This window comes from Limanda limanda, chromosome 7 (assembly GCF_963576545.1).
Source record: "Limanda limanda chromosome 7, fLimLim1.1, whole genome shotgun sequence".
NCBI classification, from domain to species: domain Eukaryota; kingdom Metazoa; phylum Chordata; class Actinopteri; order Pleuronectiformes; family Pleuronectidae; genus Limanda; species Limanda limanda.
In genome coordinates, this window is record NC_083642.1 from 4695188 (window position 1) to 4715099 (window position 19912).

The following is a 19912-nucleotide window of genomic DNA, read 5'->3' on the forward strand; positions in this document are numbered from 1 at the left end:
CTCTCTCTCTCTCTCTCTCTCTCTCTCTCTCTCTCTCTCTCTCTTTCTCCCTCACTGGAGCTGGTGGTCACTGGAATCCTGCGGAGCTTCCGCTGCGAGTTCCCCCTCTCTCTCTCTCTCTCTCTCTCTCTTTCTCTCTCTCTCTCTCACTCTCTGGAGCTGGTGGTCTCTCTCTCTCTCACTGGAGCTGGTGGTCTCTCTCTCTCTGGAGCTGGTGGTCTCTCTCTCTTTCTCTCTCTGGAGCTGGTGGTCTCTCTCTCTTTCTCTCACTGGAGCTGGTAGTCTCTCTCTCTCTCTGGAGCTGGTGGTCTCTCTCTCTCTGGAGCTGGTGGTCTCTCTCTCTCTTTCTCTCTCTGGAGCTGGTGGTCTCTCTCTTTCTCTCACTGGAGCTGGTGGTCTCTCTCTCTCTCTCTCCCTCTGGAACTGGTGGTCTCTCTCTCTCACTGGAGCTGGTGCTCTCTCTCTCTCTCTCTCTCTCTCTTTCTCTCCCTCTGTCTCTCTCTCTCTCTCTCTCTCTCTCTCTCTCTCTCTCTCTCTCTCTCTCTCCCTCTCTCGCTGTAGCTGGTGGTCTCTCTCCTCCCTCTCTCTCTCTCCCTCTCCCTCTCTCCCTCTCTCTCTCTCCCTCTCTCTCTCTCTCTCTCTCTCTCTCTCTCTCTCTCTCTCTCTCTCGCTCTCTCCCTCTCTCTCCCTCCCCCCCATCCCCCCCCCCATCTCTCTCCCTCTCTCCCTCTCTCCAATCTGTTTACAGGCTATCGATTTGGAGAGATATTAATCATGACATGCTGTTTGATGTACAGATGAGCAACACTTGGCAGACTTCAGCTGTTGCAGCATCTCAACAAACGTTGAAAATTATACTGTTGTTGTGATTATAATATTTAAACGTTATTACAGATAACAGGATGTTTCAGTGTTGAATGGTTTTATAACTGTGTTTCTATTCGACACATAATGTGACCAGAGGGACCAGAAGTGATCGTTATTCTTCAAACATCCATAGATAAGATGGGGCCAGGACTGAAATATCTAATATTGAATAGTGTTGTAAGTCCTATCCACGCCTATCTGGATTTATCAGGGATGCTGATGCAGTTCCTTCCATACTTGAAAGGTTCAGGAATGTCTCCAGCCATTTGCTTGAGTTAAAATAATCAATGGTTTTCACTTCATAAAGCTGCAGTGTTTCGTTGCAAGGCATGATAATTCTATTGTGCAGATGGTGCCTATGTGTAAATAAGACATTTAATTTTAAGAATGATATATCTCAACATCCATTGGGCCTAATTATATATTATTGACGAATAATCCAAATTAAATTAATTATTGAAAGTGACCAGATGACACCTCATATGCACATGTTAAGTAATATATACTAAATATAATATAATCCTGAAGGCTTTCTGATTCTTCATTTCTTTTTATTGCTCTTCTGTATGAACTGATATTGAGTTTCCTTGAAGTACCATTTTGCTTTAATGGATTTGACATTAAACCATAAAAACGAGGACTTAGAGTAAAGAGATTAATTCCATTAAGAGGTGCGGTACAGAGTTATTTCAAATTTGTGATTTTCATGATATTTAAGTGTTTTTAACCCTAATTCACTCCAAGAAAAAACAAACCTTATTTCGCGCGTACTTTCTTTACTTTGAAAGTTTTAGACCGGAAGTTTGTTGTTTGCCTCTCTTGATTCTCCATGTTTTTGTTTCTTAAATGTCACAAACACAGAATATCCGCGTCCCATGGAAATTCCTGTAGTAGATATATTACAAACTGATAAAAATAATTATCTCTTTCACTAGCTTCTGTCTGTTATTGATCGCAAAGAGCGACCAGACCAAAAACAACGCGATCGGCTTTATTCTGAAACGTCCCAACCGGAAGTCGCCTCTCTTCTCCCTTGACGCGGGCGTCCCTCTCGTCGCTGATAGGCTGGAGGCTCCATTTGAATTAAATCGCGCTGGAGGAAGCGGCGGCGGCGGAAGCAGAACGAGAGAGACTCGGCGAGTTAGTGTGTTAAAAAAGAAAAGAAACGAAAAGGTGGAAACTTCTTCTTCTTCTTCTGCGTCGCTCCACAGCGGGTAAGATGGCACATTAAGACCGGATATTGTTTGCTTAACTCGGGTTAACCCGGGCTAACGGCAGCTAACATCTAACAACCGCCGCTTTGTGTGTCTGTGGTTCTGTGAATGAAACGTGTGTAACTGGAGCTTCGGGCAGAAAGTGAAGAAACTGATGAAAACACATGTGAAGAATCAACCATATGTAAATATTTTGGTTTATAGAAGAAGTTTATTCGCCATTGAACTTGAAGGTAATTTCTTAATATTTAATTAAGGGAAGTCTTCAGTTTGAAAAACAACCACATACACACACACTCACACACATTCACTGTGCTCCAATGCTACTTATGTTTTATTCATCTGTTAATTTAATTCGATGTAAAGTCAGTAAACTGAATTAATCAAATCAATACGTGTTAGCACTTGTCTCCAGATGTTGATTCATGTTAGATTGTGTTCTCCTCCCGTATGATCCAAAAAAGATACAGATTACTTTACATTGTGTTCTTCTAATGGTCATAATCCTTTCCTAGTTATTTTTGATATTGGTTCTATTGTAGGGGTTTGATTAAATGCCTTTTTTGTGTGTTTTATAATGAGGAACTCTTCTATGCAGGTCAGGATTCACAGCTAAACACGTTTTTTTGCTGTTGTATTTTCAGTTAAATCTTTAAATCTGTCTCAGCTCTATGGATTTAAATCTTCATGTAATCCCAGAGACGTCAGGGGTCAAACCATCTGCTGCACATGACTCCTTGTTCCTTTAGCTGCTGAACATGTGTCTTTATAACTCCTGGTTTCTGATGCCTTAGATGTGAACCTCTAAACTGGCCCAGGGCTTTATTTAAACCCACAAATCCTTGTTTTTCGATGTATTTATCTTCCAGTGCTTCTGTTTCCAGGGTCCTGACCTATCAGACATCATGGAGACGGCTGTGATGAGCCTGCAAAGCTTATACGACAACCTGAGGACGCAAGTGGACCTCCTCAATGACAACATCGAACCCAGTGAGTAGTCCGTGGTTGTTAGTTTCATCTTGAATGTCGATCATTTGACACTTAACATTGTGCATCTCTCTCTCTCTCTCCCCCCCGACCGAACCCAGACTTCATTCAGATGGCACAAAACTTCGATGACTGCCGTCGCCGGTGGCAGAGGGCCGAGCGGGATCTGGGGTCCTGCAAAGAGATTCTCACCAAAACCGAGACGGAGAGAGGATCCCTGGAGGTCAAACTGAAACACGCCCGCAACCAAGTGGATGTGGAGATCCGGCGCAGACAGAAGGCCGAGGCCGACTGCGAGAAGCTGGTATGTGGCGTCAAAGTGGAACAGCTGTTTACTGGTGTGTTGTAGTTTCTTATATATGTGTTCACTCCTTGTTTTTCTATAACACAGGACCGTCAAATTCTGTTGATCCGTGACCTTCTGACCAGCGAAGGATCCAGCAACAGCATCCAGCTGAGTGCAGAGCAGCGCTCGGCTCTGGCCTTCCTGAACCCGAACCCTCAGGCCTCAGCCACGCTGAACACCAGCCGGAGGTAAGAACTCACAGATACAGAGCAGCTGAGCTTAGCAACAGAGCTCATTTCAACACAATGAGAAAGTTCGGGATGTGTTTTGTTGTTTGAGTCAACGCCTGATACCTGCATTTAAAAGTGAGAGCATCAGACGCCATTTATCTTGTTGCCAAAGCACAATGCATCCTGGGATAGGTTGGCCTGAGAAGGATCCACCTATTGGAGCTCAAGTTGCTCTGGGATGGAAGGAAAACTTTCCTCAGCTGCTTCTGGGAATGTATAGTGGTTTCACTCTGACCCATTCCGAAGGATGTGGCTCCTACGCTAAAGTATTAGTTCCCACAGGATTCACTTCCTGTTTCTGGCCATGAAGCGAGTCTGTGTTATTTTATCATCGAGCCGCATCAGTGGTGTTTCGGTAGGTTTAGAAACATATAGGCTCCAGTATTCCCTGTGGTTTAGCCTGCGGGGGGGGGTTCATTTGCGTGTGAGACCATCTGACACATCTGAGGCCGAGGCAGGACAGGGTCGTATTCAGAAACCGACTTCAAAGTAGGAATGTTACTTCCTACCATCATCTCCATCCGTCTATCACATGAATGTAGTCCGTCACACTTACAGATCACTCTCTTGTCTTTCAGCTGCATTTCTGTTCAAGTCGTATAAGAGGATGTAGTTGTGTGTAAAACAATTTTGCAATACATTTTTGTGTGTGAATCACTACTGAGCACATTTGTGTTTCTTCTTACAGACTGAAAACCATAGACGAGTCCGCCTCCATCTTGTCAGATATCAGTTATGACAAAACGGACGATTCTCTTGTAAGTACCTTTTCTTTTCAGCATTGTTTAGACTTAAAGTAAAATGATGGACAGTGGAAAATAACCTCCTGTGATTCTGGAGTGTGATGTAGATGTGCTTGATTTGTGACAGGACTGGGACTCGTCCAACGTGAGGACGGTGCGTCTCAAGAAACGAGAGAAAAGGGTAAGTTAAGTTTCAGGGTTTTGGAATCACGACTTCCTGTTCACTGCAGATTTAGATTTATTGACGTCATGTCTGCTCCTTTTTTATTTCAGCGCTCTTCCAGAAACCGAGTGGATGGTCCTCCTCTCGCCTCCAAACGGAGTCGATCAACAGGCAGAACTTCAGAGAGGGTAGGTGTCCATGCTCCAGTCTGGATAGCATTCAGTTTTTATGACTCTGAAGATATGTGATGCTATTACAGATTAAACTATGGAGATAAAATATGGCAAATGCTCAATAATTAAAGCTAATTGGTTGGTCTTTAAACGCACATGTCTCCTTAACATGTGTAACATTTTGTATTTTGGTGACGTTTTACAGTTTGTGTATTTATAATTGTTTTTATTTGTGACAGGGAAATGAGACTCTGGTCACAACGACCACAGTGACTGTCCCTGCTGATGGAGGACCTGTTGAGGCCATTTCTACCATTGAAACTCTTCCTTACTGGACTCGCAGCAGGGGAAGGCCTGGTGAGATATTATTATGATGAAAAATGTGTCCCTGGGCACTTCTTAATACATACATAACCAAACTAATGTTAGCTTTCTCAATTTAGTTGATTTATTCTCATTAATCCAACTCTGTCCTTGAGACGAAATTGAAAAATCTATTTAGGGCCTTTTCATGTTGTACTTTCTTGCAGTTAAATTCCATTGGGAAATTCTTGCCCCACATTATTTTGTTGATCTTAGATGTAATTCATTGTAAACATGCTTTTATTTTGAAGTAAAGTCAACATGATATATTTTGGAGCTATTTTGAAAAGAACAGTTTAAGTCAAATTGTGCAAACTATGCTTATTTGTGTATTATTTCTAAAGGCTCATTATTTTTTTAATACATATCTGAATATACAGCAGCAATGATTCGACTCAACTGCAGACTGTAACTCCCAGGTAATGTTTTGCCTTCTCTTCCTGTTCAGCTGCCATGGAGTGGGCGTCTGAAGCCGTCCCGTCTGAGGATGTCTTCAAACAGCCGAGCGTCCCCGAGGTGGAGCAGAGACACGCGCCCGGCACTCCTCAGAGCACCGGGGGGGTCCGTCTCCACGAGTTTGTCTCCAAAACTGTAAGAGTGCCAAGTGTGTGAGGAAACTGCAGCGTGAATGAATCTGACTTTTAGGGTTTAATGATGGTTCTGCCAATAATGATCCAACCTGGCACCGGATTTAATGGGTTTGTCAATCATCTGTTTCCAGAATTGTAAATGATTGTTTGTCTGCCAAAGGAAATCTATTGTTGTCTGTACGGAGCAGCTCTGGCACCAGTATCTCTGTTTATGCAGGGCTTTAAAAATAAGAGGAGTAATTTAGGGGTTTGTCGACAATCTTCACCAGCCTCTTACCTCCTGTCTCAGGTCATTAAGCCCGAGTCCTGCGTGCCGTGTGGAAAGAGGATCAAGTTCGGCAAGATCTCACTGAAGTGCCGCGACTGCCGGGTGGTCTCTCACCCCGAGTGCCGCCAGCGCTGCCCCCTGCCATGCATCCCCACCCTGGCTGGAACCCCGGTCAAGATCGGCGAGGTGCGTGAGAACTTTTTGTTTTCCCCACCGTGACTTATTTCTCACTTTTTAAAGTTCCAACACTTGACCCTGTTTCTGCTCCGTTCCCAGGGCGTGCTCGCCGACTTCGTCCCCAGCACATCGCCCAGGATCCCTCCTCTCGTGGTCCACTGCATCAGTGAGATCGAGCAGAGAGGCCTGCATGAGGTGAGTGGCCTTTTCATGTCCCGGTGACACGCAGAGGTCTGAAGGTCGGCGATGCTTCTCATCCCAGTCGTTACTTTTTAACGTGGTCCCCATAAACGGAGACAGAGCTGTGACTGAGGTTTTACAATCTGTTCCTGGGAGATTAAGTTTGTAATTGGGCTGTGGGAAGCCTCCAGATCTGATGAGCCGTCGTGCTGCTCGTCTCGTCTTTCTGGTGTTTTATGTTTTCATCCCGTCTTGATTTCTCACTTTCACCCTGTGAATGGGCAACACTGCAAATGTTGACTTGCGAATGTTGTTGTTTGCGTCGTTTAGTGATGTGGTAAATAGGCTTAAGCTCCACTGACAAATCATTTAATAGAATATAGAAACGATTCGGTCTCCGTAAAATGTGTGATGCTTCAAAGCTGTTTTGCTTATCTTGTTATTTTGGTGCCCTGATAGAATAAAACCAGATGAGCAACGCATCGAAGGTTCTGGGGACTTTGAGTTTTTTTCAGAATCATAATTCATAATTAACTGAATATCTGTAGCTTCTTGAGTGGTGATAGGAGAGAATTAACTACTGTGGAAAACTATCACTGCCGTTTTTTACAGTATTTCTCTCAGATTTAAGAATAACCAGCAGATTTATCCTGAGTTTTGCATCTTTAGAAGCCATAGTTTGGGGTTAAGTTCAGTCAGGAAAATGAAAAGTACATAATCGTATTTCTTCCCTCTCAGGCTGGACTGTACCGTCTGTCCGGGTCCGATCGCACAGTGAAGGAGCTGAAGGAGAAGTTCCTCCGCAGCAGAGCCGTTCCCGTGCTGAGCAAAGTGGACGACATCCACGTGGTCACCTGCCTCCTCAAGGACTTCCTGAGGAACCTGAAGGAGCCTCTCCTCACCTTCCGCCTGAACCGCACCTTCATGGAGGCAGCCGGTACGTGTGTGTGTGTGTGTGTGTGTTAGAAACGATGGTGGTCCTCGGGCAAAAGCACTGGTACACAAAGTAAAAGCTGTTTATAAATAACTGCAGCTTTTGTGTAACTCGTGAATGGACAACGGAACTGTACCCGACAGACTCATTCAACTCAGGTTTCATAAGTGTTCCTCTCTTGTTCATAACGAATGGCAAAAAAAACTTCTTTTTTCAAGTTGTTGAATCCACAACCTCCAGTTTCTTGTCCTCTGCTGACAGAACACTTCTCTCTTTTCTTCCTCAGAGGTTTCCGATGACGACAACAGCATCGCTCTGATGTACCAAACCATTAGCGACCTGCCAATGCCCAACAGAGACACGCTGGCTTTCTTAGCCCTTCACCTTCAGAGGTTGGCAGCTTCTCTCCTCTGAATAACACATGAAAACAGTGAACTAATCTACGAATGTCTCAGTGCAGCCGGTTAGAAAACTTTCAGCCGGCTTTGAATTTGTAGCAGGTTTGGATTTGCTGATTCGTTTAATGCTCTAGTCGCCCTGTCAACGCACTTTGATTTATCTGAAGCTTCTAAGTAGATTTGTTTAATTGCTATTGGTAAAAATGTCATAAAAGTTTTATTAACAGCTCACTTGTATCTAAATGGACTGAGAAACTTTAAAATTAATGTATCTGTATTAACCTTAAGTCGTTGTGGCCATTTGATTTCATTTAATAGACATGTTTGATTTTATTAAAAACCTTCCAGAGTCGCTGACAGTCTGGACACTAAGATGGACGTCAGTAACCTGGCTCGAGTTTTTGGACCAACTATCGTGGGTCATGCTGTTGCCAATCCAGATCCAATGACAATCCTGCAGGACACGAAGCGCCAGCCCAGGGTAGGTCACACCAACATGTCTCGTGTATAATGTTTCTTTAGGTGTTACTCGTACAAAATAGTATCTAGAAAATTCTAAAGGTTATTAATAGGACAGTCGCTGCCTTTGGCTCGAGCAGCAGTTTCTCAGACCCAAACGAATGCTTTGCTGGTTTCCCCGACCCTGTTTGTTCATGTTCTCATTACGTTGATGCAAAGCCCATTAAAATGGCTCCAGACACACAACCAGAAGCACAAATGAATAAAGTCACACTACACATGAGGGACGACAATTAAAAGAACCAACCAGCTGCCTGCAGGGCTCGTTGGGTTTCCTGTTCGTGTCGGAGAATTCACAAGAGATTCTTCATTTGGAGAAAAGAAATGTGTTTTTTGAACTTGCAGCCTCAAGCACAGCACACTAAGCTGGACCTCATAGTGGCCAGTGGCTAGTTACCATGGCTGGCATCATTACCATAGCTTTGCCCTGTGTAGCCCATAATGACTGTATTGAAATGAGGGTGAGCTGCTGGGTTTTCTGATTTATTTCCTCGGTCTGCTTCAGAATCAGTAAAATCCAGCCGATGTTTTCTTTTTATTTGAACAAACTAATGCAAACAGAGCAGCTGATATGAGATTAGATTTCAAGCAGTAACACTTGATTGCATTAATGACCGTTTCCTGAGTAGCTTGTGCTCGTGGACTCAATCTGCATCCAAGCACAGGACTGAATTCAAACTAAAAGAGATGGATCGTAACCTGACAATCTAAGAAATTATATTTAATTTTCTTTTACTCCACAAGTTAATCACGAGGCAAACGGGTCTAAAAAATAGATGTGAGGTTTTAATATTTAAAATAAATGTGTTGATCACAATAAGTAGCAGAAACATTTGGATTGAGACTGAACTCCCACATTTAGAGACCACCAAAAGTCTGTAATCTATATAATCACCACAATTCACAGTTTTTCTTTTATGTGTAATTCCTCTCCGTCTGGCTGGAGGCATCTTCCTCACCAGTGAAGCCCTTTTTGAAAGAGGATGAGGCAACACGCTGAAATAACACTGATCCTTATTTTTCCCACGCATCCCTTCCCGTCCAGGTCGTGGAGCGGCTGTTGACTCTGCCGGTGGAATACTGGGCCCCCTTTGTGAACGTGGGCAACGAGCATCCGAACTTGGACCACCTGATCATCGAGAATGCAAACTGCTACACCCCCGAGAGAGGTAAACCTTTATGTGTGTTGTCCCTCAGCATTGGTACGAGTGTGGACGCTGTTATTTGGAAGCTGTGATCTCATCCTGATGTATTTGCTGTTTACAGTGAGCATGCTGGGACCTCTGACCACGCCGGAGCACCAGCTCAACAAAACCCCGTCCACCAGCTCCTTGTCCCAGCGCATGAAGTCCTCTCTGACTCCCAGGTAAACACCAGTAGAGTCCCCCCCCTGCTTGGCTTCAACGCTGTTTCTACAATCAATGATCTAATGATTAACTGACTTCAGAATGACTGCCATGTACTACTGAGTACTTCTAAGAAATAAGTAAATTAAGAAGTGGAGTATTCTGACCTCAGTAGCATTATGTCGTCATGTATACGTCTGAATCACAGTATATAGTCCTTTTGAGTTTCACAGCATTTTGTGACATACGACAGTTATGATGTCGATGAATTCCATGGGTGTAAACGAGATGGAAAGATAAGAGGAGCTGTGGTTTATGGCAGCATCGTAAATTGATCGGTTTCAGTTTGATACAAGGAGTCCTATCAAACTATGCCCTGTAACACGTAGACAGAAATACATTATTCTATTAAACTGGTTCAGAAAAAGGTTGGAATATATCTGGATGTAAATATAATCAATCATTAAATGTTGAAATGTTCTCTCCTCGTTGCAGATTTGGGAGCAAGAGCAAGTCGGCGGTTGCAATCGGGCGCCAAGGAAAGTTCTTCGCATCGCCGCTCCTCAAATAGAGCGGCTACATAAAACCTTTTATTCATTCAGCAATATTGAATAACTCGTAGCCAGGTACTGCTTTATTAACAGCTCTCATTGCCTCCATGTTAGTCTTCCTCTTTATACTTCTAATCATTTCTAAAGGTTCGCAATGTTAAGAGTATTTTCAGGATTTTACATGTTTTTTTTTACAAAATAGGAGCTTTTCCCATCTATGCACACTTGTGACTTTAGAGAATGCTTTTGCAAAATGTTTAACGTGACTTTCTCATGTCCCACCTTCACGCATGTGGATGTTCTATATATATATATATATTTGCTCTTCTTAAGAGGTGTGCTCATAGATGATGTGTACTGTACCTGCAGCTTTGTTTTGTGACGTGCTTCTCAAACCTAAATCATTTCTCTTGAGCTCTTCGGCTCATGTGTCACTCAGAGGTTGAAGAGCTCATTTGTAGGCATTTCATTCTAGGTTTGTTCATTTTGATGTTTGTATTTTATTTTTGTATCTTTCCAGTTTTAGTTGTCTTCAACCCCCCCCGCCCTCCTCCCAGTAATTTGTACTGTAAATATTCGTAATTTAAGTACAAACACTAAAAGAGCTGAGTGGGAATATCTTGCTCGTCCTTTCCAATTAGGGGAGAAAGTAAAAGAAGTTGCTGTTATTCAGTTTTACAGTGGAACTTGCCCTGCTGGTGAACATCAGGTACATTGTTCACTTGTTTGTCTCCAGCTGTAAACTCTGTCAGGTCCTTTAGCTCCTGATATTCAAAGCTCTGTGTAATGTTTGTACCATGGGAGGTTTCTTATGAAATATTCAGTGTAAAAAGGCCATTACTTTGTAAGATTAGCCAGTTAAATTACTGTGGCATTATTGGATTAACTACCAGCACAGATTTTGTACTCAAATAGACTCTTTAAAATTCATGTTTGCTTATAAAATACATTTATAACATTTACACAAATGTCTACTGGTCTTTCTGTTGGAGTCTCTGTGTTGTTTCCGAACCTTTTTGAGTCTTACTGCTCTGAGTCGGCAGGAGATTCACATGCTTCACACAAACGTCAAGGTTCTGTAGAGTGAGGCATGTTTGTGATATATATATATATACACGGTTTGTACGGTCATGGAAAACCTGGAAAAGTCATGGAATTTTAAAATGTGTTTTTCCAGTCCTGGAAAAAAATAATCTCCCAAAAGTTTTGGAAAAGTCATGGAAATTTGTTATATTCATATTTTCATGTCGTTCATTTTAGGGATGGGCATAATTAATAGACGATCGATGGTGATATAATTTAATCGAATGCCCCTCCCTGGTTCATTTACGCTGAGTTTTAAATAATTCATATGCTTTTAAAGAAATACGCTCAAAATATAGGCAGGCATACTTGGGTTTGTGTCATTTAAGGTATACTGTATGCCTTGGAATTCTCATTGTTAGTTTGAATACTACATTTTGTCACTTTTTCATGTATACATCGAGATTTCACAAAATGTTCGGTCATGGAAATTTGGTTTAAAGTTATTGAAAAGTCATGGAAATCCATTGGTCAAAATGTGTATGAACCCTGTGTATATATATATATATATATATATATATATATATACTTCAAATCGCACAGTTGTAGATATAGAGGTAAGTTGTCAAAGGAAACTAGATCTTTAAATTCTTTTATAAACACACGTCCTGAGAGATCTGATCACAAGTGTTTCCACCACACGTTTAAAGCTGTCTGACCACATGTGATCCGATCTCACTTCCCTGCTCTATATGTAAATAATCATTTATCTGAGGTCACAAAGTCCGAGCGATGTTTTATCCTAGTGTGTTTACATATGGAAAAAAAATTGAAATGTGCAGGTCAGTTTTGATATTGTGGCAATGAGCACACAAATCTTAGTGTATGGTCACTGAAACGTATACAAATACAAAGTAGTGGGTCAGAGACGTCAGCCGAGTAGATGGTTCTTCACAAAGTGTGTGTGTGGCCCAGGAGGCATTTGCATTCACTGGGTGAAAAGGATTCGTCCCAGATCAGACGCTCGTTCCCTCCTGCAGCGGTGAGACAACCAGCTCTGCTCCCGGTGCTTTCACCAGTTATTATGGACTGCACTTCATCTCTTACTGCAATATAATAATATAACAGTTAATGTTCAAACCATTCACTGAACATATGCATAGATTTCTTCCTGTCTTTGCACTTTATATACTAGTTTATCAAATTCATACTTTTCTATATATTTTATTATATTTCTTACACTTAAGTATTCTGTGTTACTTGCTTATGTCTTTGATACTTTGAAACTAATTGAAGTCTTCACTCCCCTTTCAAACCACTTTTTAAAACCCATTCACACCTCGACTCGTAAAGTGTGATTCTAACAACTTTCACAAACTTCACTTTTCTTTAAAAGATATTCAACTTGTAAATTTAGGGATTAAACCCCCAACAATAAAACTGACACCACAAGTTAATCATGGAATGACTCATTTATTTGACAGAATAACTATAAAGTGGCAAATACTTTACAACAACACCCAATTCAAAAATACTCTTAGTTTAGTTTTGGGCACTTTAAGATGTCGAGTGTTTTGCGTGTGTGAGGCAACTGTTGACCTCTACATCAGAACCTCGGCCAGGGCCAGAGGAGAGGAGTGTTCTGGATGTAGTTCATGAACACTGGGTCGGACCCCCACTTCCTCAGGGCCTGCTTCTCCAGGATGGGGATCCCGCTGACGTGCCGGAGCAGGAACCAGACGAAGAGAGGCGACACCACGCTCAGGTACTGCGGCCCCTGCATCACCGACGAGGCCGAGAGCCACAGACCCGACCACTGCAGGATCTCTCCAAAGTAGTTGGGGTGTCGGCTGTAGGCCCACAGTCCGCTCTGGATGAACTTCCCCTGGAGGCAGCACACGGGTCAGTGAATGAGACATTTTAACAGCCGCACATCATGAGGTCTTTAAACTTACTGCGTTATCCGGGTCACGCTTGAAAAGCAGTTTCTGCTGGTCGGCTATAGCCTCCGCAGCGAAGCCGAGGCCCCAGATCGACCAGCCGATGTAGTCTCGTGTTCCCAGAGGCTCGTCCCGCTTCTCGCTGTTCAGCATGAGGGTCGGCAGCAGGGTCATGAACACCCACAGGGCTGAAACAGGGACAGATGAATCATCTACCAGGACCAGGCTGCACTCAATACTTTCATTAACGTCATTCATTTAATTCTGGCTATGAGGCGGTGGACTAGTGGCAGAAACTTGGACTATGGGCAGAAAAGGTCTCTGGTTCGTCTCTGGTTCGACTCCACGGAGAAACAACAAAAAGACGAACCTGGATTGATCTGTCCAAAAATCCAAGAGGATTCTCCCTACCCTGTCTAGTGCCCCTGAGCAAGGCACCTTACTCCCCCAACATCTGCTCCCCGGGCGACGTACATGGCTGCTCACTGCTCTGTGTGTCCTGCACCAGATGGTTAGGGTTAGTTCAATTTCCCTCCTTGCATGAGTGTGCTTGTGCATGTGTTTGGGACAAATAAATGTATCTTAATCTTAATCCACACGCTTTAGTTTAATTTTCTCTTTATCTGCAGCAGAGTTGATATGTTTTTCAAATGAAACTACAGTAGAATGGATGAACCCGTGCCGTGACCACCGGCTTCCACCTGGAATAAATGCATTTAGAAAGAGAAAGTGGACATTGATTTATACGAGGCCCACCGTCCTTCAGGCGGCTGCGGAGATGGTCAAGGACAATGGAAATGAAAGGGAGGATTTTTTTTTTTTTTTTTAACACCACTTCCAGGTACCTTGAATAGTCCAGTACACAAAGAAGGTCCCTGGGCTGTCTCTGACATTGTTGAATCTGCGATCGTGGCCGTCCTTCAAGATCCGCATGAAGAGGAATGTCCCCAGTCTGCAGGAGGAACGTGGTTAACATCCATTCACATTAACCGAGCCATTATTCATTAACCTGACTTTAGACCTTCTCATTCATCGGCCCCTCCTCTGACCTTGCCAAGGACCCTCGGAGACTGAACTCGCACACAAAGCTCTGAGAGTTTTACTGCAGGATGATAAAATCTCGGCTTTGCCTCCGTTGCAGTTTTATTGAGGTGTGCAGGGGTGTCACTGTGTTTAACGCTGGGGGTGGATATCACCTACCTGAGTCCCCACGCCGTCACCAGCCCGGTCTGCACATTCTGACGGACGTGATTGGCTCCGCCCCAGATCCGACTCAGGTGGGCAAGGAGTATAAATGTCCCAGAGCCTGCAACAGCAACAAAAAAAAAAAAAAAAGACGCATCCGGCCTGTTAGGACATGGGCATGGCAGACAGTTCCTCTTGTCCCAGAGCAAGGCGTGTTCAATAAATCTTTTACCCAGGACACTGCAGACAATTGGTTCCAAAGTTCAAGGGTAAGAAAAAGCAGGAGCACAGAGCGGAGGAGTGGAGCGCCAGAGGAGGACGAGTGTCAGGGTTGATTCATTTGGGAAATTAGAAAGAATTCAGTCACTGGTGTCGACAGGTAAGCTACGCTGTTGGAATGATTTGATGAATGACTGCGTTTAACTCCAGTGGCACCTTGTCCGTAATTTGAAAACTCTTTTCCTTCCTCATTGGTTCCTCGTCTAAGTCGCCGTGTGCGTCTGTGACCTGATTAAAACTCACAAGCTTTAAAAAGGTTAAACAGCGAGAACACAAGGGGGCTGCACCTCATCATTAGGTTTTCATTATCAATGAATCTGACACGTATCTGCTCTAATAATTGATTCAACTTTTAAATGTGCAAGAAATGGAGCGAAAGTAAGATGAGCAAAATTCAAATAAAAAGCTGAAAAATGACATTTAAGATAATGAAATAAACGGTTAAACCTCCAAGAATAATCAAATAAGAACATGCAACTACCAAAATGAACTGTTAACTTATTAATTCAGGTTAATACAGAGTTTGATTTAGTTCTTCCCAAATGCAAAAGCGAGAATTTCATTATGACTGGTGGTGTTCTCCAGTTCTGGAATGGGCCCCTCAGTGGTTCCCAGGCCTGCTGTGCACGGCCCTGCTGTGGTTAAGCTGGAGGAGGAGCTCTGAGGCTGTTTCACAACAAACCCTCTTTAGATAACTCTGCTTTTGTAACGATGATGAATCAAAAACCCGAGTTGGTTGCAAACTTTTCCACCTTTTTTAAAAAACATCTGCTTCAGCCCCTCACACTGGACCAGGCTTCCCTCCTCTGGGTGGGTTCTGGTTCTCTCAAAGTCCAGTTTAAACCACTGGTTCCAGTTGAATCCCAGTCTCAGCTGCACATGGTCGCACTTCAGAATGAACAGAGGTGAGAAGCTGGGTTTTACCTGCCAGGTCGTAGAACTTCTCGGTCCTGAAGGCTGCAGCCAGGGCCCAGCCGGTCCACTGGATGCCCAGGTCCGTGAGGCCGCACTTCACCAACGTGCTGCCCATGATCAGCTGCTGCAGCTCGGCCAGATGCACAGGGAACTGCCGCTCTGTCATCAAACCACTCCTCCTCCAGCAGCCACACACATGAAGACAAGGGTCAGGGTAAAGTTCACAGCTGCCATTGCTGCTGCTGGGCGGGGCGTCGCCGCAGGGAACTCTGGGAGTTGTAGTTATCAGAGGGATTAGGTCTGGTGGGCTGCAGAGAGAGAGGAGCAGGGAGGATCTACATGAGTACAAATACTTTTTCTGTCGTAATCTACTTCAGTGTAATCCACAGGTACTTTACTTGAGTAATTACATTTTCTACAGCTTTATATTCCCCAACATTGGGTGAGTAAATATTGATATTTATCTAAGTGGAGGTAAATGTAAAATCCTGGTTTAAAAACTGTATTGTCAGAAGTTTAAAAACATATTCAAGCCTTTGTATCATAATTATATTATCATTACTGTCTGTCATGTACACTAAAAGGAAGTGTATGTGTATATAAGATTAGCATAATTATATTTTCTGAGATATATCAGAATTATTTTTGGATTTGATTTAAATTTGTAGGAAAGTCAGTTCTGTGATTGTGCTCAATGAGATTCCATCACTTTGGAAACATTTTGTTGTTTTGACTCCTCTAAATGATTTTGAATGCCATGGTAAACTATATATACAGTACTATATACGTATAATATACACATAATCTGTATTATATCAATTAATCATACAAATATTTGTGTGAGGGAAATCCAGTAGTAACACCATCTACTGAAGTATGTAGGGAAATACATGTAATGTAAAACTTTATTTGTATAGCTCTAATCAAGTTTATAAACTGCTTTACAAAACACATGGGAACAAAACAACTACTGAGAAAAACTAAAAATCCATCCTACATTTAACTGAAGGGAGATAACATTTCCTTTAGGGTATATATAATATAATACACACAATATGAAACAGCATGGTATATAGTAAAAATATATATTTATAGTGATGTGAGTAATATTTCCTCTTATTTTGTTACGATAATCAAACATCCCAACGTTGAAATGTTTCTCAGGGAATTTCTGTACACGATCTGTAAATTCCAGTGTCACGTGTCAGAGTTGAAATGTTTCCTGATTTCTCTGGTTCTCTTCATCATCAGGAATAAAGACAGTCAAGACGAAACATGGCCGACAGCACGAGTCCCAAAGGAAACTCTGGGGACTTTGCTAAGAAAGTCCAGAGACGACTGAGCAGAGGCAAAGAGAAGGTAACGCAGTCTGTGAGAGGAACAAGAGAAAGATAATTTTGAACTGTTAACTCATATGTGACTTTTCTGCAGGTTTTGCAAAGGCTGGGAAAAGCTGAGGAGACCAAAGATGATGAGTTTGAACAATATCACCAGTTGTTTAGTGACCAGCAGGTAATCATCCCTCCTGCTTAATAAAATAAGATTTACAGGTTGGAACCAGTGCTGCCTCAACACGTTTGACTGTAAACACTTGGATGATTTATCCTCCTTTAGTCAACATTGTAAAAGTAAACCATCTAAACACAGGCACTCAATCCTCTTGTCTACTTGTAGGCTGATGGGAACCGGATACACAAAGACCTGAGGAGCTACATCAACGCAGTCAGAGGTGAAACATGCTGTTTCACATGCAGACCTTTTGATTTGTGTCTCCTCCGGCTCTTGTCTAAACTCCTCTGCTTCTCACAGACATGCGTGAAGCATCGAGGCGTCTTTCCCAGTCTCTGTTCGACGCCTATGAAAACGACTGGGCCGGAGAGGAAGACCTGGGCTCCATCGTAGAGGTCAGATAAAACAGACTCTCCCCGTGTGCTCAGCAAGAACAAAAGGGATTCATACATGTACATTCGTTCAAAACCTCCCATTCACCCTCTCCCTTCATACATATTTAATGTGATATTGACGATATGTCTTTTAATAAGGGGGAGGATCTCCTGTGGAACGACTTCGAGGTGAAGCTGCTGGACCAGGCCGTGCGCACCATGGAGTCCTACGCAGGCCAGTTCCCAGATGTCAAGGTAAGGCAAGAGGAACTGAGTGAGCAAAGCAAACATAATTAAATAAACAGACAGACTGAAGTGCTGAGAGCAGCCACACAAAAACCAACAGAGTGGTTCACACAGAGGACGTGCACAAAGACACACACACACACACACACACACAATACATCTGAATCGTCTGTGTTTCTCAAACCTGCAGGAGAAAGTTGCCAAGAGGGGAAGAAAGCTGGTCGACTACGACTCTTCACGTCACCACCTGGAGGCGCTGCAGGCTGCAAAGAAGAGGGATGACGTCAAGATAAACAAGGTCGTGCAGAATCAGAAACATATGTGATTTTTTTTTTTTTAACAGTGTAATTCAACCTGAACCTGTTGAAATATATACGACATGAGATTCAGCTTTCCGTCCTGCAGGCAGAGGAGGAGATGATTTATGCCAAAAGTGTCTATGAGAGCTTCAACAATGAGCTAAAGGAAGAGATGCCTGTGCTCTATGACAGGTCTGAGAGGATGTTCTTTTGTTAACATGTGATTTGTGTGGATCCATAAGCATTATTCATATAATCTGTCAATGTTTTGTCTCCTTTAGCCGTGTCGGATGCTACGTGTCTGTCTTCTCTGCCGTGTCAAATTTACGAGACATCTTCTATAAGGAAATGAGCACGGTGCGTGGAGCTGGTTGGTGGAGCTGCTACACTCAGTGTGTGTGCATGTTATTTATTGATGTAAAGCCAGTGCTTGACTTTAAGTGTCTCCTCCTTCAGCTCAATATTGATCTGCAGAATGTGATAAAGGATCTGCAGGCTCAGCATCCAGAGAAAGTGTTTGCTGTGAAGGGGATCCAGCGGTAAGTTGAACCTTTGGAATTGTGAAGTAATCAAAGGGAAAATCTATTTACTCAAATGTACTTAAAGATCAGGAAACACTGTAAATTATCCCCCGATGTCTTTTCTCCGATTTGATGTCACTGATCCAGATGTTTTGAGGTCAATCGGTCGAAGCTCCAACATTTTCTTTATTTTCTTTTTCTATGTTCCTCACTGACCTGATTTCTTTAGAATCCTTAACTTTCATTTTTAGAACATCCTTTATTCTGATATTATACGTCTAAATGTTGCAGTTACGGCTCCTTGAGGAGACGGACCCTGATGTCCCCGAAGGCCTGGAAAGCCAGTTTCTCTGAGTTTCACAAGAGCTACACTCCTAAGCCTGGGCAGAAGTTTGCACTCAGGTCCCCGGACAAACCTCGCCGCAGCACTTTGACCAGAGAGGGAAGCACCCTGTCCAGAGAGGGCAGCACCCTGTCCAGAGAGGGCAGCACCCTGTCCAGAGAGAGCAGCCTCCTCACTGTCAACCCACAACTGTCATCTCTGGAAAGCCCTGACCCTGAGGAGTCCGAGGACCTGGACCTGGGATCAAGCCTCAGTGAGAGCCAGACGTCTCCTGCAAAGGAACAGAAGTCAGGAGAAGACAGCCATCCAGAGGAGAAGGAGAAGGGAGAGGGAGAAGTCAAGTCTGAGCTGGAGCCTCCTGCAGAATCTGAGGTTAAAGGAAAGGGTGAGGAAGCTCCGGCGAGTGACAGCAGCTCGGAACTGAACCACTCCTGTGATTCTGAGAGCCTGGAGCTGCAGCTGTCGGCGGCTGACAACGGCCCGCTGCACATCGAAGAGAGAGAAGACAGCCCGGTGACCCTCAGCGCTCTGAAATCAAATGGACTGGAGAACCGGGAAGTTTCTGGACTCAACTCGGACCCCAAGGACCTGGGCTCTCCTCACAAGGTCTGTCACTGGATTAGCACACAGCTGCCTGGTGCTGCAGGCTTCTATGAACTTACCATTGTTTTGTGTAATGACTCTTCTGTTTTCCTTTTCTGTGTTGTATCCAGGACGCTGCTGCAGATACACAGACGTCCCATGATCCCAAAAGCACAGAGGTTTAGACGTTCCACACTTTGAAATGAGGTTTGTGTGTTTTTCCCTCGAACAGTCTCTCATATTCTATGTTTTTCTGAGTTTGTTTTTTTCATAACTCTGTGTTTGCCTGAACAGGAAAGCACAAAGGAGCTCAAAGTCAACAGCTGCACGAGAGGAGAAATGTGGAGGCAGCTGCACTGAAACGTCCAACGAGCGTCATGACTGATGTTCTGTGCAAAACTTGTAGCTTTTAGTTTTTTTATTTATCTTTTATTGAAATCAGTTGTGAATACATTTGGTTTTACTGTAATCACCCTTAAAAGAATCGTTGTATACACACCCATTGCATTATATCCTGTTCTAACAGGTACAGGTAGTTTGTCTTATATTCCATAGATAAATGAACTATTAGCTTCATATTTTAAGAATTTTCTGTTTCAGCTTGACTTAGAGGTTTGATTCTTTCCACTCACTCCCAATGGGAATCC

General features: G+C 43.3%; 3 protein-coding genes across 3 annotated transcripts; 2 read left to right on the forward strand and 1 right to left on the reverse strand.

The window, feature by feature from the left end:
- Positions 1 to 2035: 2035 nt before the first annotated feature.
- Positions 2036 to 10121, forward strand: racgap1 (Rac GTPase activating protein 1). The gene is given in 17 exon segments (XM_061075329.1): positions 2036 to 2081; positions 2966 to 3071; positions 3170 to 3372; positions 3460 to 3602; positions 4333 to 4402; positions 4515 to 4568; positions 4661 to 4738; positions 4963 to 5147; positions 5593 to 5677; positions 5966 to 6130; positions 6221 to 6316; positions 7040 to 7238; positions 7522 to 7627; positions 7982 to 8114; positions 9198 to 9333; positions 9419 to 9518; positions 9994 to 10121. Coding segments are annotated over 16 exon segments (1914 nt in total). The 5' UTR covers positions 2036 to 2081; positions 2966 to 2986; the 3' UTR covers positions 10070 to 10121.
- Positions 10122 to 12529: 2408 nt separating this feature from the next.
- si:ch211-210c8.6 (uncharacterized) lies at positions 12530 to 15565 on the reverse strand. Its single transcript, XM_061074954.1, has 5 exons — positions 15401 to 15565; positions 14213 to 14318; positions 13858 to 13964; positions 13028 to 13200; positions 12530 to 12957 (listed from the first exon to the last, which is right to left on the reverse strand). Exons 1-5 carry the CDS (start codon positions 15555 to 15557, stop codon positions 12679 to 12681), a joined length of 822 nt encoding a protein of 273 aa, XP_060930937.1. The 5' UTR covers positions 15558 to 15565; the 3' UTR covers positions 12530 to 12678.
- Positions 15566 to 16666: 1101 nt separating this feature from the next.
- bin2a (bridging integrator 2a) lies at positions 16667 to 19610 on the forward strand. Its single transcript, XM_061075525.1, has 12 exons — positions 16667 to 16750; positions 16823 to 16903; positions 17066 to 17120; positions 17201 to 17295; positions 17434 to 17529; positions 17711 to 17818; positions 17926 to 18011; positions 18101 to 18176; positions 18276 to 18358; positions 18632 to 19289; positions 19397 to 19472; positions 19560 to 19610. Exons 1-11 carry the CDS (start codon positions 16667 to 16669, stop codon positions 19448 to 19450), a joined length of 1476 nt encoding a protein of 491 aa, XP_060931508.1. The 3' UTR covers positions 19451 to 19472; positions 19560 to 19610.
- The last annotated feature ends 302 nt before the right edge of the window (positions 19611 to 19912 follow it).

What these genes read in the sequence shown, in the direction of transcription:
- si:ch211-210c8.6 (XM_061074954.1), bottom strand. Translation starts at nt 15,557, where the DNA reads ATGACAGAGCGGCAGTTCCCTGTGCATCTGGCCGAGCTGCAGCAGCTG. An exon ending in GAAGTTCTACGACCTGGCAG is followed by an intron (nt 14,319 to 15,400) that starts GTAAAACCCAGC and finishes TTGCTGTTGCAG; the next exon opens with GCTCTGGGACATTTATACTC. An exon ending in GTGACGGCGTGGGGACTCAG is followed by an intron (nt 13,965 to 14,212) that starts GTAGGTGATATC and finishes TTCCTCCTGCAG; the next exon opens with ACTGGGGACATTCCTCTTCA.
- bin2a (XM_061075525.1), top strand. Translation starts at nt 16,667, where the DNA reads ATGGCCGACAGCACGAGTCCCAAAGGAAACTCTGGGGACTTTGCTAAG. An exon ending in TGAGCAGAGGCAAAGAGAAG is followed by an intron (nt 16,751 to 16,822) that starts GTAACGCAGTCT and finishes ACTTTTCTGCAG; the next exon opens with GTTTTGCAAAGGCTGGGAAA. An exon ending in GCCAGTTCCCAGATGTCAAG is followed by an intron (nt 17,530 to 17,710) that starts GTAAGGCAAGAG and finishes TCAAACCTGCAG; the next exon opens with GAGAAAGTTGCCAAGAGGGG.